This window comes from Protopterus annectens, chromosome 3.part1 (genome assembly GCF_019279795.1).
Source record: "Protopterus annectens isolate FY-2018-M chromosome 3.part1, PAN1.0, whole genome shotgun sequence".
Lineage (NCBI taxonomy): Eukaryota > Metazoa > Chordata > Ceratodontiformes > Protopteridae > Protopterus > Protopterus annectens.
Window position 1 is genome coordinate 17172068 of NC_056732.1, and position 17556 is coordinate 17189623.

A 17556-nucleotide genomic window follows, 5' to 3' on the forward strand; every position below is an offset into this window, starting at 1 on the left:
CTGAGATGTGAGAATTATGAGTCTGAAGGAGAGAATGTCAAGATCAGTATAAGTCTATTATCAAGGGATATCCTCTAGTGGATAGAAGCTATTTACTCACCAGGGGATAAAAAATAAAATAGGGATAGGAAGATGAGGGGAGAAGGGAGCAACAGTACAGGGAAAAGAGTGAGGTATGGAGGACAAGGAATAGAGTTGGGGGGGTTAGGCTGCTGGCACTCCAGACAGGGAGAATATGACTTCAGCTAGTAGGATTACAGGAGTTTCAGGCTTGGCAAAAACACATACTTTCTTGAGATCTTTTAGAGAGCCTCTCGGGAGCGTTATCCTCAAGGAAGTTGAAGCAGCACAGGGTATTTATTGCTATAGCAATAGGGAGTACAGCTTTGATTGGGTCCAGTATCCACCCAGGCAAAAACACAGGGGGAGATTCAGGGCAAGAGAGCTGGAGGACAGGAGAGAAGGTAGAAGTCAGTTAGTGGCAGATAAAAATACACTTATCAATTACTACTGTTTAAATAAGGAGGTATGACTAGAGCAGATAAAAATACACTTATCAACTGCTACTGTTTAAATGAGGAGGTATGACTAGAGCATACAAGTTATTCACAGGAAACAACCTGAACATCTAATTACGCACATTGCAAAGTAACATTGTTCATTATGCAGCATATATAACAATAGAATAAAAAACAAAACATATGCAGAGGGAGTCAGGTAATATTGGGGTTATAAGCAGACAAGGTTAAAAGCTATGTACCTCTTAACTGCGTTTTACACGTGTGAGGTAACTCATTGCTAAAAAAGGCTATCTCCGGTAGATAAAACACTACCTATGTTGGTTTCTCATACAAACAGAGAACCTGTTAGAGTCAGAAAACATGTAACAGCTAAACCACGAACAGTGTTTATAAACTGTACCATGTCAGTGCCCCAAGTGAGTCAGTAGTACTTCACTGTTGGGTCAATATACTCTTAGCACAATATGGAAACCATAACTATTGAAAGAAAAAGTAGCATTTTCTATATGAGCTGATTCTATCATGTAAAAGGTGTATCAAATACCCCACAACTTCATATGATTTATTTCTACTATTCTTCCGACAAGAGGGAAGTGCGCTACACTCTGAAGCTAAATTCAGCGAGCAAGTGTGTTCATATGTCTAAGGTCGAAAAATAATTGGTAAAGCATAGTTTAATAGTTGTAGATCAAAATTAAAACATAGCACCTGCATAGGAATGTAGTCGCTATTGAGATCATTCAATAGGTAACCACACAGCCTTCACTTAAGTAGGAGAGCGACAGATTAACTGAACTACATGCGAGAGGCTAACATCGCTATCAAAAAACATTTAAATGGTAAACTCCACAGCCTTCCGATAATCAAAAACATTTAAATGGTAAACTCCACAGACTTCCGATAGAATAATCAGAGCAAAATTAAACAGTACTAATTGCGAGAGGCTCGCGTATCAACAGGGCCAGCGTCGTTATTACAACCATACAGTAGTTAAGCTTCCCAGCCTTCCAGTACAGCAAACATAACAATAAGGAAACTACACAAATTGCGAGAGGCTAGTGTATCACTTGGGCTAGAGTAGTAGTCGCTATCAAGTACATTTAGTAACTACCCTTCGCAGCCATATCACAACGAACAGAACAACAAAAACGCATGCTGCAAAATACTAGCTTATCAAGTTAATGAGAGAGAAAGTACAACAGTGGTGCTGAGATATAATAAAATAGAGAATACAATAGCACAAAATATGCACAGTCCAACCTACCGAAGAACACACTCGCAGCCAGGGATGCACAGCAGCCAGGAACGGGCAAGTTTAAAAATGGCGCCCAGGAGTAGGGAGGGACTTTATAACTTCAGATGGGGGAGGGGCGGGAGTGAAAACTGGCGGGAGCAGGGAGGACGAGAAATGCGACTACAAGATTGGGGGGGGGCGATGTAGTAGCCTTTGAATGAAACAAGCCTCGGAGTGAGGGGAGAGCAAGTGCAGAGGCAAGGAAAGGAAAGGAGTGAGGAAAGAACAGGATATGTAATAGAGAGGGTGAGGGTGGGGGAGAGAAGAGAGGGACACACAAGGAGATCGTATGGTAAAGATGTAATAGAAGAGCACAGATAAGTGGGCAGGAAGGGAAAGATAGATAGGAGGGAGAGAAAAGGGAGGAAAGGAAATGGAGTGAAACTAGAGTAAGTAAGTGATGAGGGACAAAAGAAGGGTGTTATGGAAGTAGAGTGGAGGGAAGCTATAGGGTAGTAGAGTCCAGTTATGGAAGTAGAGTGCAGGGAAGTTATAGGGAAGTAGAGCCCAGTGGAGCAGAAGAGGAGTGAAAAACTATCAGTAGAGCAGTGTTCAAGAAGGGTAAGTAGTAGAGGGGTAAGTGGAGAGGGCCTAGATATGGTAGGGAAAGTGGACTAAAAGTATCAGGAGAAAGAGTGAGGGACTGAGATGTGAGAATTATGAGTCTGAAGGAGAGAATGTCAAGATCAGTATAAGTCTATTATCAAGGGATATCCTCTAGTGGATAGAAGCTATTTACTCACCAGGGGATAAAAAATAAAATAGGGCTAGGAAGATGAGGGGAGAAGGGAGCAACAGTACAGGGAAAAGATTGAGGTATGGAGGACAGGGAGTAGAGTTGGGGGGGGGGGGTTAGGCTGCTGGCACTCCAGACAGGGAGAATATGACTTCAGCTAGTAGGATTACAGGAGTTTCAGGCTTGGCAAAAACACATACTTTCTTGAGATCTTTTAGAGAGCCTCTCGGGAGCGTTATCCTCAAGGAAGTTGAAGCAGCACAGGGTATTTATTGCTATAGCAATAGGGAGTACAGCTTTGGTTGGGTCCAGTATCCACCCAGGCAAAAACACAGGGGGAGATTCAGGGCAAGAGAGCTGGAGGACAGGAGAGAAGGTAGAAGTCAGTTAGTGGCAGATAAAAATACACTTATCAATTACTACTGTTTAAATAAGGAGGTATGACTAGAGCAGATAAAAATACACTTATCAACTACTACTGTTTAAATGAGGAGGTATGACTAGAGCATACAAGTTATTCACAGGAAACAACCTGAACATTTAATCACGCACATTGCAAAGTAACATTGTTCATTATGCAGCATATATAACAGTAGAATAAAAAACAAAACATATGCAGAGGGAGTCAGGTAATATTGGGGTTATAAGCAGACAAGGTTAAAAGCTATGTACCTCTTAACTGCGTTTTACACGTGTGAGGTAACTCATTGCTAAAAAGGCTATCGCCGGTAGATAAACCACTACCTATGTTGGTTTCTCATACAAACAGAGAACCTGTTAGAGTCAGAAAACATGTAACAGCTAAACCACGAACAGTGTTTATAAACTGTACCATGTCAGTGCCCCAAGTGAGTCAGTAGTACTTCACTGTTGGGTCAATATACTCTTAGCACAATATGGAAACCATAACTATTGAAAGAAAAAGTAGCATTTTCTATATGAGCTGATTCTATCATGTAAAAGGTGTATCAAATACCCCACAACTTCATATGATTTATTTCTACTATTCTTCCGACAAGAGGGAAGTGCGCTACACTCTGAAGCTAATTTCAGCGAGCAAGTGTGTTCATATGTCTAAGGTCGAAAAATAATTGGTAAAGCATAGTTTAATAGTTGTCGATCAAAATTAGAACATAGCACCTGCATAGGAATGTAGTCGCTATTGAGATCATTCAATAGGTAACTACACAGCCTTCACTTAAGTAGGAGAGCGACAGATTAACTGAACTACATGCGAGAGGCTAGCGTCGCTATCAAAAAAACACTTAAATGGTAAACTCCACAGCCTTCCGATAATCAAAAACATTTAAATGGTAAACTCCACAGCCTTCCGATAGAATAATCAGAGCAAAATTAAACAGTACTAATTGCGAGAGGCTCGCGTATCAACAAGGCCAGCGTCGTTATTACAACCATACAGTAGTTAAGCTTCCCAGCCTTCCAGTACAGTAAACATAACAATAAGGAAACTACACAAATTGCGAGAGGCTAGTGTATCACTTGGGCTAGCGTAGTAGTCGCTATCAAGTACATTTAGTAACTACCCTTCGCAGCCATATCACAACGAACAGAACAACAAAAACGCATGCTGCAAAATTCTAGCTTATCAAGTTAATGAGAGAGAAAGTACAACAGTGGTGCTGAGATATAATAAAATAGAGAATACAATAGCACAAAATATGCACAGTCCAACCTACCGAAGAACACACTCGCAGCCAGGGATGCACAGCAGCCAGGAACGGGCAAGTTTAAAAATGGCGCCCAGGAGTAGGGAGGGACTTTATAACTTCAGATGGGGGAGGGGCGGGAGTGAAAACTGGCGGGAGCAGGGAGGACGAGAAATGCGACTACAAGATTGGGGGGGGGTGATGTAGTAGCCTTTGAATGAAACAAGCCTCGGAGTGAGGGGAGAGCAAGTGCAGAGGCAAGGAAAGGAAAGGAGTGAGGAAAGAACAGGATATGTAATAGAGAGGGTGAGGGTGGGGGAGAGAAGAGAGGGACACACAAGGAGATCGTATGGTAAAGATGTAATAGAAGAGCACAGATAAGTGGGCAGGAAGTGAAAGATAGATAGGAGGGAGAGAAAAGGGAGGAAAGGAAATGGAGTGAAACTAGAGTAAGTAAGTGATGAGGGACAAAAGAAGGGTGTTATGGAAGTAGAGTGGAGGGAAGCTATAGGGTAGTAGAGTCCAGTTATGGAAGTAGAGTGCAGGGAAGTTATAGGGCAGTAGAGCCCAGTGGAGCAGAAGAGGAGCGAAAAACTATCAGTAGAGCAGTGTTCAAGAAGGGTAAGTAGTAGAGGGGTAAGTGGAGAGGGCCTAGATATGGTAGGGGAAGTGGACTAAAAGTATCAGGAGAAAGAGTGAGGGACTGAGATGTGAGAATTATGAGTCTGAAGGCGAGAATGTCAAGATCAGTATAAGTCTATTATCAAGGGATATCCTCTAGTGGATAGAAGCTATTTACTCACCAGGGGATAAAAAATAAAATAGGGCTAGGAAGATGAGGGGAGAAGGGAGCAACAGTACAGGGAAAAGAGTGAGGTATGGAGGACAAGGAGTAGAGTTGGGGGGGGGTTAGACTGCTGGCACTCCAGACAGGGAGAATATGACTTCAGCTAGTAGGATTACAGGAGTTTCAGGCTTGGCAAAAACACATACTTTCTTGAGATCTTTTAGAGAGCCTCTCGGGAGCGTTATCCTCAAGGAAGTTGAAGCAGCACAGGGTATTTATTGCTATAGCAATAGGGAGTACAGCTTTGGTTGGGTCCAGTATCCACCCAGGCAAAAACACAGGGGGAGATTCAGGGCAAGAGAGTTTCTTGAGATCTTTTAGAGAGCCTCTCGGGAGCGTTATCCTCAAGGAAGTTGAAGCAGCACAGGGTATTTATTGCTATAGCAATAGGGAGTACAGCTTTGGTTGGGTCCAGTATCCACCCAGGCAAAAACACAGGGGGAGATTCAGGGCAAGAGAGTTTCTTGAGATCTTTTAGAGAGCCTCTCGGGAGCGTTATCCTCAAGGAAGTTGAAGCAGCACAGGGTATTTATTGCTATAGCAATAGGGAGTACAGCTTTGGTTGGGTCCAGTATCCACCCAGGCAAAAACACAGGGGGAGATTCAGGGCAAGAGAGCGAAGAACACACTCGCAGCCAGGGATGCACAGCAGCCAGGAACGGGCAAGTGGACGTTTTTTTTTTTTTTGATTCGCTGGCAAGCTGCACTCAATGAGGTCCACTCACTGAAACAAGGGATCTGATTGGTTGCAGCAGCCTGCAAACTAATTTGGTGATTGGTACTTGCAAATCACTTCCTGTACAAACTGCCTTTAAAAAGGCGCCTGCAGCTAATAAGGATCACTTCTCTTGTTTTTAAACAGAGGAGTGTTCCTTAGCAGCAGCAGAGTGCAGCGATCGAGCGGGGTTTGGACCAGCATGAGGATGGACTACATCAGAGAATGGATAAGAATAAGGATCACTTCTCTTGTTTTTAAACAGAGGAGTGTTCCTTAGCAGCAGCAGAGTGCAGCGATCGAGCGGGGTTTAGACCAGCATGAGGATGGACTACATCAGAGAATGGATCAGAATAAGGATCACTTCTCTTGTTTTTAAACAGAGGAGTGTTCCTTAGCAGCAGCAGAGTGCAGAGATCGAGCCGGGTTTGGACCAGCGTGCTCTTGTTTTAAACAGAGTAGTGTTCCTTAGTAGCATCAGAGTGCAGCGATCAAGCCGGGTTTGGACCAGCGTGAGGATGGACTACATCGGAAAATGGATCACCGTTGGATTCAAGCCTTTGGAGCGGTCATGGTCGTTAGATTAGACTTGGACCCCTTTTTTCAACTGTCCTTCTAAGGGCAATTTCTCAAAAGGTCTGAAAAAACTGTCCTTTTAAGGGCAATTTCAAAAGGACTGAGAGGTCTGACTCTGAGGAAGGGAAGGAGAGCAGGTGAGCCTTCAGTCATGAAGAGAGAGCAGAGTATTGGAAGCAGCCGTCTGTAGATAGCATAAAAGGGAAGTTTTGGGGTTTAGTTTAAACTTTAGTTTTTGTGGGGGGTGATTGTTTTTAGTGCATATTTCTTGTGCTAAGAGGTTTGGGGGGGCTGAAGGCTGTAGTTGTACTAGTTTTATTTTGGTTTTGTGTAGATTTTTTGTGCTAAGAGGTTTGGGGGGTGAGGGCTGTAGTTGTACCAATTTTATTTTGGGGCTGTGGTTGTATTTGTTTTATTTTGGTTTTGTGTAAAGTTTTTGTGCTAAGAGGTTTGGGAGGGTGAGGGCTGTGGTTCTACTAGTTTTATTTTGGTTTTGTGTAGAGTTTTTGTGCTAAGAGGATGGGAGAGTTGTGGTTGTACCAGTTTTATTTTGGTTTTGTGTAGAGTTTTTCTGCTAAGAGGATGGGGGATAAGGGGCTGTGGTTTTACCAGTTTATTTCACTTGTGTGGTGTTCTTGTGCTATGAGGATTGGGGAGGTGGGGACTGGTTTTACCAGTTTTAATTTACTTTTATGTAGAGTTCTTGTGCTAAGAGGATGGGGGGTGAGGGGCTGTGGTTGTACCAGTTTTATTTTACTTTTGTGGAGTGACGTGTTGTGCTAAGGGGATTTGTGGGTGAGGGGCTGTGGTTATACCAGTTTTATTTTACTTTTGTGTAGCGACATGTTGTGCTAAGGGGATTTGTGGGTGAGGGGCTGTGGTTATACCAGTTTTTCTTTACTTACTTTACATTTGTTTACTGGATAGTCTGACTCGGATTGAACCCATTTTCAGTGGAGGCCCAGGGAGAAAACCTTATCTTAGTACACAAGTGCTAGAAATATGTAAAATAAGTTTGGTTTATCTGTTTGTACGAGGAACAATATAAGGGAAAGTGAAATGTAATATACATTTAATTTTGATTGCCTGTTGGTTAGGAGAGTGTGTAAGTTAGTTATTTGGGGCAAGACGTAGAGTTGGCTCGTTATGTTTTTGGCAGTATCTATGCTGTATATGTAAAAGGTAGAGGGAAAGGAATAGGGGTGATGAAAAGCAGGGGGGTAAATAATGGGACGGAGAAGGATATTGTAGTTGGCAGGAGCAGAGATAGGTGGGCAGTCTTGTGAGATGCTGTCTAAGTCAATAGTCTTAGGCGTATGGGGTAAGTGGTGAAGATTAGCTTATTTCAGCCTGGGTTGGGACATGACCTATTGCATGGTAGATCGATGTCAGCATATTGGATTGTGAGTGCTAGGGAGGTGGCAGTATTGAGGTTGATAATAAATCCACTAAACTGAAGTGGACCAAGGATGGAGCTTTGTGAGACTCCTAATGTTAGTGGAAGTAGAGGGAGGTGGATCCTGGAGACATTTTATGGCTGTTTATGACCTGTTGGGTAGCAGTTTGTCAAACACTGTTCTGCTATCTAGGTTTATAGTACTGTTTTACACTATCCATGATGTTACACCTTGTTCTGCAGTTTTTTGGCTGTTTGAATTATGCTGAGAGGTTAGGAGGTTGATGAGGCCTGTACATTGCATAAAATGCCTAATGTTGGGAGGGTAGTTAGCAATTGTGAGAATGTTGCCGAAGGCATAGATGTTTTGAGTGTATACTAATGCAAACCCTGTTATGCTACTATTGTGTATAACCGCAATGTTATACTCGATGCAATAACTGCAATTTTTTCGTTGTCCGTAGATAATGTGTTGAAAGTTTGGGAGTGTAGTTAGGGCCTGTGAGAATATTGCAGTGTTCAATGTTTGCCTGGAGTTTTTTTAATGGGGGTCATGTACTGTATAAGCACATTGTTACTGCTACACCTATGTTTTTGGTTTTTACTTTATCCAGGATTATTGTGCATCAGCTGTGGGGGGGTGAGAATTCCGCAGAATGTATTAATTTCTTAATGCATGCTAATACAAACACTGTTCTGCTGTCCAGGTTTATAGTACTGTTTAACTATCCCTGATGTTACAGCTAGTTCTGCAGTTATATTTGGCTGTTTGAATTATGCTATTTGGAGGCTGATGGGGCCCGTACATTGTTTAAAATGGCTAATGTTGAGAGGGTAATTAGTGGCTGTGAATGTTGCAGTGTTCAGTGTTTACCTGGAATTTTTTTAATGTGGCACCACATACTGTATAAGCACATTGTTAATGCTACACTTGTTTTCACTTCATCCAAAATTGTATAGAGACTGGGGGGGGGGTAAGAAAAAAAAAGCTGTACATGAATACCTGCACTATTTTACATGAAAAATCCACCAATACTGGTTTTCACTTTATCCGGGATTATTGTGAATCAGCTGTGGGGGGGGGGGGGGTGAGAATTCCCCAGAATGTACTAATTTCTTAATGCATGCTAATGCAAACACTGTTCTGCTGTCTAGGTTTATAGTACTGTTTAAATATCCCTGATGTTATAGCTTGTTCTGCAGTTATTTGTGGCTGTTCGAAGTATGCTATTTGGAGGTTGATGGGGCCTGATATCTTAATGTGTGCTAATGCAAACACTGTTCTGCTGTCTAGGTTTATAGTACTGTTTAGCTATCCCTGATGTTACAGCTAGTTCTACAGTTATATTTGGCTGTTTGAATTAAGCTATTTGGAGGTTGATGAGGCCCGTACATTGTTTAAAATGGCCCATGTTGGGATGATAATTAGTGTCTGTGAATGTTGCAGTTTTCAATGTTTGCCTGGAATTTTTTTTATGTGGGGCCACATACTGTATAAGCACATTGTTAATGCTACGCTTGTTTTCACTTCATCCAAAATTGTGCAGAGACTGGGGGGGTGAGAATTCCGCAGAATGTACTGATATCTTAATGCATAGTAATGCAAACACTGTTCTGCCATCTATGTTTATAATACTGTCTAATGTCCTTGATATGCCTTGTTGCAATGACTTCAATTTTTTTTCATTGTCCATAGTTATTGTATTGAAAGTTTGGTAGTGTGGTTAGGGCCTGTGAGAATGTTGCAGTGTCCACTGTTTCCCTGGAGTTTTTTTTTAATGGGGGGGGGGTCAAGGACTGTATAAGCGCATTGTTAATGCTACACATTTTTGTTTTCATTTTATCCAAAATTGTGCCGAGACTCGGGGTGGGGGGGGTAAGAATTCTCCAGAATGTACTGATATCGTAATGCATGATCCAAACACTGTTCTGCTGTCTAGGTTTATAGTACTGTTTAGCTATCCCTGATGTTACAGCTTGTTCTGCGGTTATTTTTGGCTGTTTAAATTATGCTATTTGGAGGTTGATGGGGCCCGTACATTGTATAAGAAGCCTAATGGTAGGAGAGTAGTTAGTGGCTGTGAAAATGTTGCAGTGTTTGCCTGGGATTTTTTAATGTGGGGCCACGCACTATATAAGCACATTGTTAATGCTACTCCTATGTTTTTGGTTTTCACTTTATCCAGGATTATTGTGCAGAGGCTGCGGGGGGGGGGGTGAGAATTCCGCAGAAAGTACTGATGTCTTTAATGCATACTACTGCAAACAGTGCTCTGCTAGCTAAGTTAATGTTTTAAACTATCCATGATTTTACGCCTTCTTCTGCAGTTATTTTTGGCTGTCTGAATTATGTAGAAGGATTGTGAGGTTGATGGGGCCTGCGAGAGTGTGTCCAGATGTTTTTGGTTTTTGGCCTGTTCTCTCTCAAAATTATTGCTTAGCACAATGCAGAGGGCTGAGGCTACTAGCAGAAATGGACTTCATGTTTCATACCCTCCACGTAATGCATGGTACATTCCCTGGCTTTATGCTTTTGTACACAGATCCTGTGCTAACAGGGATTGTGCGAATGTCTCCCAATGTGTGTTTCACTTCTACATACCTCACAAATGAGGTTTTCTAGCAAATCTATGATTTCACTCCTTTGTTCAACCAATGATTTTGGTTAGTTCAAGTCTGCTAAGAGATTGAGAGGTAGTGGGCATGTGTAGTCTTTCACTGTACCGTAACATTTGTCTTGCCTCAGTTTGGTGTGTTCCCCTTCAAACTTGTGCCTCTCCTAGTCATTAGTTCTTTCAGACTTTAGTCTGTTCCAGAGAGCTTGTAATATCAATCTTTTGCATCATTTGGGGCCTCGGCACATGTTTGGTGGGGATGAAAGGAGAAGAATTGTGTGGAAAAAGCTCAAGTTCACCTGTAGTGTTAGGTATTTAACATAAAACTGCAACGTGGCCTTTCTCATTACTTTTTTGTGCCAACTGGTATGTCATTCTTCAGTCTTTCTGCCTGCAGTGCATTTTTCCTAACAGTATGACAAAAGGACTCTGTCTGCATGTGTAGTAATTCGGCTTTACCTCCATTCCCAGTTAGCGATGAAGATACGTATTTGTCAGGAGCAGCAAAGAGAAGATTCAGCAGCAGAGGAATGAGGGTGTGAAGAGACCGGCTCCATTATGAAATGTTTCTGCGCGTCATCAGAGAGGGGAGAGGCAGGAAAACGTCTGCCCTCAGGAGACAGGGCTCCATTATGAAATGTTTCTGCGCGTCATCAGAGAGGGGAGAGTCAGGAAAACGTCTGCCTTCAGGACAACACAATGGTTCTGCATTACAGTCTGACCACTGTGAAGCCAGCATCCTGTCAATAAAAAGTGACCACTCTCTTGCGGCTACACCACAGGCTACCTCCTATGAACCTACAGCCATTACCATGGGTGAAAGCATGTCAGCAAATGCAGATTCAACTGTATAGGTGTTTCCTGGATCACCCGACTTTGATACAGAAGGAGCCCATACTTCCATAGTGACAGATGTGGCCTATGACTTGCAGGGAGTGTCAGGTACATCTTTTGAGGGTCTAGGGACTTGGCCAAACTTGATAAGGGATGAGTTTAGAGTAGCTGCCATTCAGCATGGATCTGTGCAAGTGGTGTTACCACAGTTTCCAGTGAATGAGCAGAAAAGAAGATTTACATCAGACAATTATTTCCATGTGCTGCCTAATGGAGAGAGAGCAAAATGCACTTGGCTGACATATTCAGTCTCAAAGGATGCACTGTTTTGCTTTGCATGCAAATTGTTTGGACATTCTAACCATCTTTTCAGGTCAGGTGGTTACAAAGCATGAAGAGAGATGTCCAAAGCTTTGCACAGCCATGACCAAGCACCAGAGCATATGGCATGCATGCTGAAGTGGAAGGAACTGGACAAAGGAATAAAGAGTAGGCAGACTATGGACAATAAGAGACAAGCAGTGGTTGAAAAGGAGATAACTCACTGGCGTGGTGTGTTAGAATGCATTATTGCTGTTGTCCAATACTTGGCGGAACGGAAAATGGTATTCTGTGGTATAAGTGATGCCCTGGACACTTATGGCAATGGCAATTTCTTAGGCCAAGTGCAACTTTTGTCGCTGTTTGTCTCTGTCATGGCTGAACATTTGCGTCGTATTTGGAATAAAGAGGTAATGGATCACTACCTTGTGAAGGACATACAAAATAAAGTTATCCAGCTGATTGCAAATGCTATTTTAAGAATCATTGTAGGGAAGTTGAAGGACGCTAGGTACTTTTCTGTAATTCTTGATTGCATGCCAAACATCAGCAATCCAGAGCAAAAGACTGTAGTAGTTTGGCGTATGGACATTTCACGGACTGCAGCCACAGTTGAGGAACATTTTCTGGGATTTGTGCCTGTTAATGATACAACTGGGGCTGGACTTACAGAAGCTCTTCTTCAGATTCTTCAAAATCATCATCTGGAAATTAATGACTGTCGAGCACAAGGATACAACAACGGCAGCAACGTGAAGGAGCAATGAGCTGGAGTGCAGGCCCGGATAAAACAGATGAATTCAAGGGCGTTTATGTACCGTGTGCCTGCCATAATTTAAATCTTATAGTTAGTGATGGAACACATTCATCAGTACAGGCAGTGTCATTCTTTGGATGTCTGCAGAACATTTATGTACTCTGTTCAGCATCAACAAGCTGATGGCAGATCTTAAAACGGCACACAAATGTCACTGTGAAGCTACTGTCAGATACTCGCTGGGAATGCAGACTAGACTCTGTCAAGACAGAAAGATTTCAGTTAAAGGGAGTCATTGAGGCATTACAGGAGATAGGTCAAGCAGTACGTACAAATGATGTTGCAACATATCAACAAACAAGGGGACTGTGCTCAGAACTTATGTCATACCAGTTCATTGTATATTTAGTGGTTTGGTATGATGTGCTGACAGAGGAAAATCATGAAAGCAAAGCTCTGCAGAGTCCATCTGTTGATATTTCGACATGTGTCAAAGTGCTGGCATCCACTATGGACCTGCTGAAGAATTGCAGAGACAGGATTTCAACATGCCATGGGCGAAGCCTCCAAGATAGCGGAAGAACTGGATGTTGGCACCACATTTCAGGAAAAGAGACGGAGGAAAGTAAAGTGGTTCTTTGACGATGAAGGAGAAGATGAGACTGTACAGGATCCAGTGGTAAAACTACGTGTAGAGTTCTTCAGTGCACTGATGGACACAACAATCCAATCGTTTACTGACCAGTTTGAGAAGCTTTTGGAGTTTGATAAGGCCTTTGGATTTTTATTAAATATTAAAGCCTTGAGAGATGCTGCAGAAGACACATTGGTGCAACACTGCAGGGCTCTGAAAGAAAAACTGACTGACAGGATAAGTGGCCACTGTGATATTGATGACTCTGACATTGGACACAAACTTAAAAGCCTTTCTCGAATGATTGACAATGAATCATCACCACTGACTGTTAAATTTCCTCATTCGCAACCACTTGCAAGACATATATGTAAATACTTATGCTTCACTGGGCATTTATTTGACTGCACCCGTTACAGTGGCTACTGCAGAATGCAGCTTTTCTAAGCTGAAACTCATAAAGACATACCTGCGCTTGTCAATGAGTCAGGAGAGACTTTCAGGCTTAGCTGTGCTCTCAGTCGAGCATGAATTGGGACAAAGTGTATCACATGGCAGCCTCATTGAAGACTTTGTATGGAAGAAAATTCATAAGATCCCAGTAAAACTGTAGGTATGTGCTCATATTTCCTTTCCAGTAATCTTTTACAATGCTGTCAGGCAGTAAATTTCAGGTAGCACCTTACTGTGGCTTGTATGCTGTGCATTCACTTTTTTTTTGCTTACCTGCCAACAGGTAGGACCATGAGGATGGAACTAGCAGGATGTTAGGCAAAGGCAGCTAGGAGTGGCAGGACTTGTGTGGGGCGGCAGGGGAGTGGCAGGACTCGTCAGGATGCTAGGACAGCTGGGAGAAGCAGGACTCATCAGGGGGTAGGACAGAAGTGCAGGAAGAACAGACAAGTGGCAGCAGTCAGAAGCTGAAGAGGTAAATGCACATGGAAGACGAATGACACTCTGGTCTTCACCTTTTTCTCTCTGGGTTTGAGTCTGCCTGTGTCAGACTCACTAATTTCTTGTGCATGGGTTTGAGTCTGCCTCAGGTTCAGTAATCCCCATGGCTCTCTTGTGTTTCTTTTGGGTTTGAGTCTGTCTGCCTCAGGTTCAGTAATCCCCATGGCTCTCTTGTGTTTCTTTGGGTTTGAGTCTGTTTGCCTCAGGCTCAGTAATCCCCATGGCTCCCTTGTGTTTCAATGGGTTTGAGTCTGCCTGCCTCAGGCTCAGTAATCCCCATTGCGCTCCCTGTTTGGGTCTGAGTCATCTGCCTCGGTCTCAGTAATCCCCATGGCTTTCTTTTGGGTTTGTTTGGGTTTGAGTCTGCCTCAGGCTCTGTAATCCCCATGGCTTTCCCTTGTATGTTGTGTCTGTAGTCTTTTCTGTGTCCCATAGCTGTGTTGTGTACATCTGCAGTGTGACTGTTCTGCATGTCAGTAATTGTCTTGAGTGATGTCAGTTTATCTAATGCTGCTTGTTTCAGTCTTGCTGTGTTGCTGTCATCATCTTGTGTTTGGGAGAGGTGTCTCAGTTCTGTTTTGTGGTATTGCTGACTTAATCTTGTGTGGGTTTATGTTCAGTCTTGCAGTAAATTTGTCCTGGTCTTGTCTCTGTACTTGTGGGGGTGGGTACCTCTGTCCTGTGTCTGTGTGGGTGTTAATGTTCAGTCTTGCTGTAGTACAGTCTTTATCATGTGTGGGTGTCTGTCCTGTGTGCAGGAGTTTGTTTTAGTGTGCTTCTGTCTTATGTGAAGGAGTCTGTCTGTGTCTTTGTGTGGGAGTCTGTCTTTGTGTGGGAGTCTGTCTTTGGGAGTCTGTGTGCCTTTATGTGTCTGTGTGTGGGAGTCTGTGTGCCTTTGTGTGTCTGTGTGTGGGAGTCTGTGTGGGTGTCTTTGTGTACCTCTGTGGGACTGGCTACCTTGATGCAGTGCAGAGGCTTGTCATAATATAACAACATTGCTACTAAATGCCAGTCATAGCTCTTGATCTCATGGCACAAAATCTGGGCAAAGCCACAGATAATGGGGTTCCAGCCCCAAAGATCTGGGCAAATTTAAATACTGAAGGTAAAAAAAGAGACGGCATACAAGGCAACGACAATTGAATGATTTATTCCAGGTCAGTAAGAGTTTTCACGTCTCGATGGACACTACATCAGACTTTAATAAATTAAATACACAGACACATTTCCTTATATAGAAGCATCAATTAATCAAGACAGTTCAATTAGTCACACAGCACATATTTAAAGGTATATAAAAAATATACTCTGGTATTCGGACCGGCCGAGGGCTACCACAGCAGGGACAACCCATAGGTGATGACTGCAATAGTGAATACACTCGAGCATCTACATTTATGATAAGTGTACACAAGTGTACTTTTTTGCCACTCCCTTCTATCTTTAACTGCCTGGCTATTCCTGCACTCAACCTAGTAGTCAATGTCACATTATCTGGGTGATAGTCAGGGCATTGGGAATTTGGGGGTATGTGTTGAATTTCTTTAAATAATGAAAAGGACATGTTTATGTATCGTGCCCCATGTGTATACTCTGCAGTTTCTTAAAATAAAAACTGGCCTAGAGTTCTACTTTTTCAGTGTAGCACTAAGACAGAAAAACATAAACATCTAAAAAAAGTGGAACTCCACCTATCTTCTCAAGGAAGTGTAAAGAGCAGAACCAATTTCTGCTATAACATAGGGCTGCAAACTACTGTTATAACAAATTAAAACTCACTATGCATGCGAGTGTGGGTCTGTGCAGAGTCACCGGACTTGCCTGAGCTGCCTTAACTCTTCACTGTTTGCTTGAGCCTTGTCAGCTCAAGGTGTTACGTCCATGTTGAGTTTGCTGTAATAAGTTGCAAACAATGTCTTTAGAGTCAAAGCATTGTTGTGAAGGGTACTGCAAGATCACCATATAGCAGGGAAAAAGCAATTACTCTTATTTTGAGAATGATTGATCTTGGTACTAATTAGAACAGTTTTGGAGTGAGAACAGAGAACAATGAAGAAGACCTGGTCAGTGTGTGCGCGTGTAACAGCATGCATGCACCTGTACATGTGTGTGTGTGTGTGTGTGTGTGTGTGTGTGTGTGTGTGTGTGTGTGTGTGTGTGTGTGTGTGTGTGTGTGTGTGTGTTTGTTTCCAAATGAGTACGCAGTGAGAGCTGGAGCAATTGCAGCAACAAGAGGTTGAAGATAAGCACAACAAAGAAGGATGTGAGAAAACCTGAAAGATACTGAACCAACAGAAACAGTAAATTAATAAACCTCTAAGCATATACTACACAAACAGAAACAGTGAATTAATAAACCTCTAAGCATATACTGCACCAACAGAAACAGTAAATTAATAAACCTCTAAGCATATACCGTACCAACAGAAACAGTAAATTAATAAACCTCTAAGCATATAGCTGGTGCACTATCTGTTTGGGGTGTGCAGTTTCTGAGAGCTCATTTTTATAAACATCTAGACAGCTCTCAGATAGTGTTATAGACAGTACAGAGACATTTCAGATGGAAGTAACAAAATTGTGCTCAATCAGCAACAAAAACCAAATAAAAAGAGGCTAGAAGAGTCTAAGAAGAACAGATATTCGTCATATTAATGACTGCTGCAGTAGCCTTAGCTATATGGGTTATATCATGCCAAGGATGTAACAGCTGGCCAGCTTTCAAAGCTTCAGGGCACCTTCCAAGTGGCCAAATTCTCAGACAGCTTAAGCTGAGCTGACTAAAAGGCGCATTTGGGCACAAAGCCTTTCGGAGCTTTACTGCCACTGAAGATTGCGCACCTCTCAGGCTTCTGTGGATCGACAGTTGGCTTGTGCTTCCATTTGCTGGGCAGATACGTTCCCCTTTGGGGAAAAAACTTCCATGTTCTTAATTTTCTTGATGTTTTATTACTTTCCTCAAAAGAAAAGTTATTTTAAAGCCAGGAGTATTGTGTTTTAAGGAACTGTCTGGATACTGTAACAAACTTTTAAATGCAGCACTCATTTTTTTCTGTCAGTTTAAAAGTGGTGTAAAGTAATAAAAATCTATCAGTAGTCAAACAGCTACACTCCTCATCCTCTACACCCCCACACACACACACACCCAACCCCCTTCTTCTCCTTCTCTGCAGTACCCACCTCCTGTATAAAAAAGCTTCTTACAAAGCTTAAGCCCACTAAACTCACAGTTGACAATCTACCTTCAGAATACCTAAAAATAGCAGCAGACACCCTAGCCTATCCTTTCTCCATACTGATTAATCATTATGTGCCTATTTTATGGAAAATTTCTCACATCATTCCCCTACACAAAGGTGGCTCCTCCACAGATCTTTCCAGATACCACCGCATTGCCATCCTCTCATCACTTTCCAAGATTCTTGAGAAATGTATTAACTCTCAGGTATTAACTTTCCTCTTAACTCATAATCTCATCTCCAAAACCCTACATGGCTTCAGGCCATAGCACAGCACCGCCACCACGTTGATCTCCTTTACTGACACAATCCTAAATCATAAAAACAATTGCCTATTTTCCTCTGCTATATTTTTGGACCTATCAAAGGCTTTTGATATGGTATCTCACAATATACTTCTCTCTATCCTCACTAATCTCTCCTTTACCCACTCTGCCACCAACTGGTTCT

At 42.4% G+C, this 17556-nt stretch overlaps 1 protein-coding gene across 1 annotated transcript in view; it reads left to right on the forward strand.

Moving 5' to 3' along the window:
* LOC122798839 (mucin-3A-like) overlaps positions 1 to 10901 on the forward strand; it is a 101643-nt gene extending 90742 nt beyond the window's left edge. Inside the window, exon 4 of the mRNA XM_044067962.1 lies at positions 10782 to 10901. Within this exon, the coding sequence (XP_043923897.1) occupies positions 10782 to 10901 (120 nt within the window). The remainder of the gene's footprint in view (positions 1 to 10781) is intronic.
* Positions 10902 to 17556: the final 6655 nt, after the last annotated feature.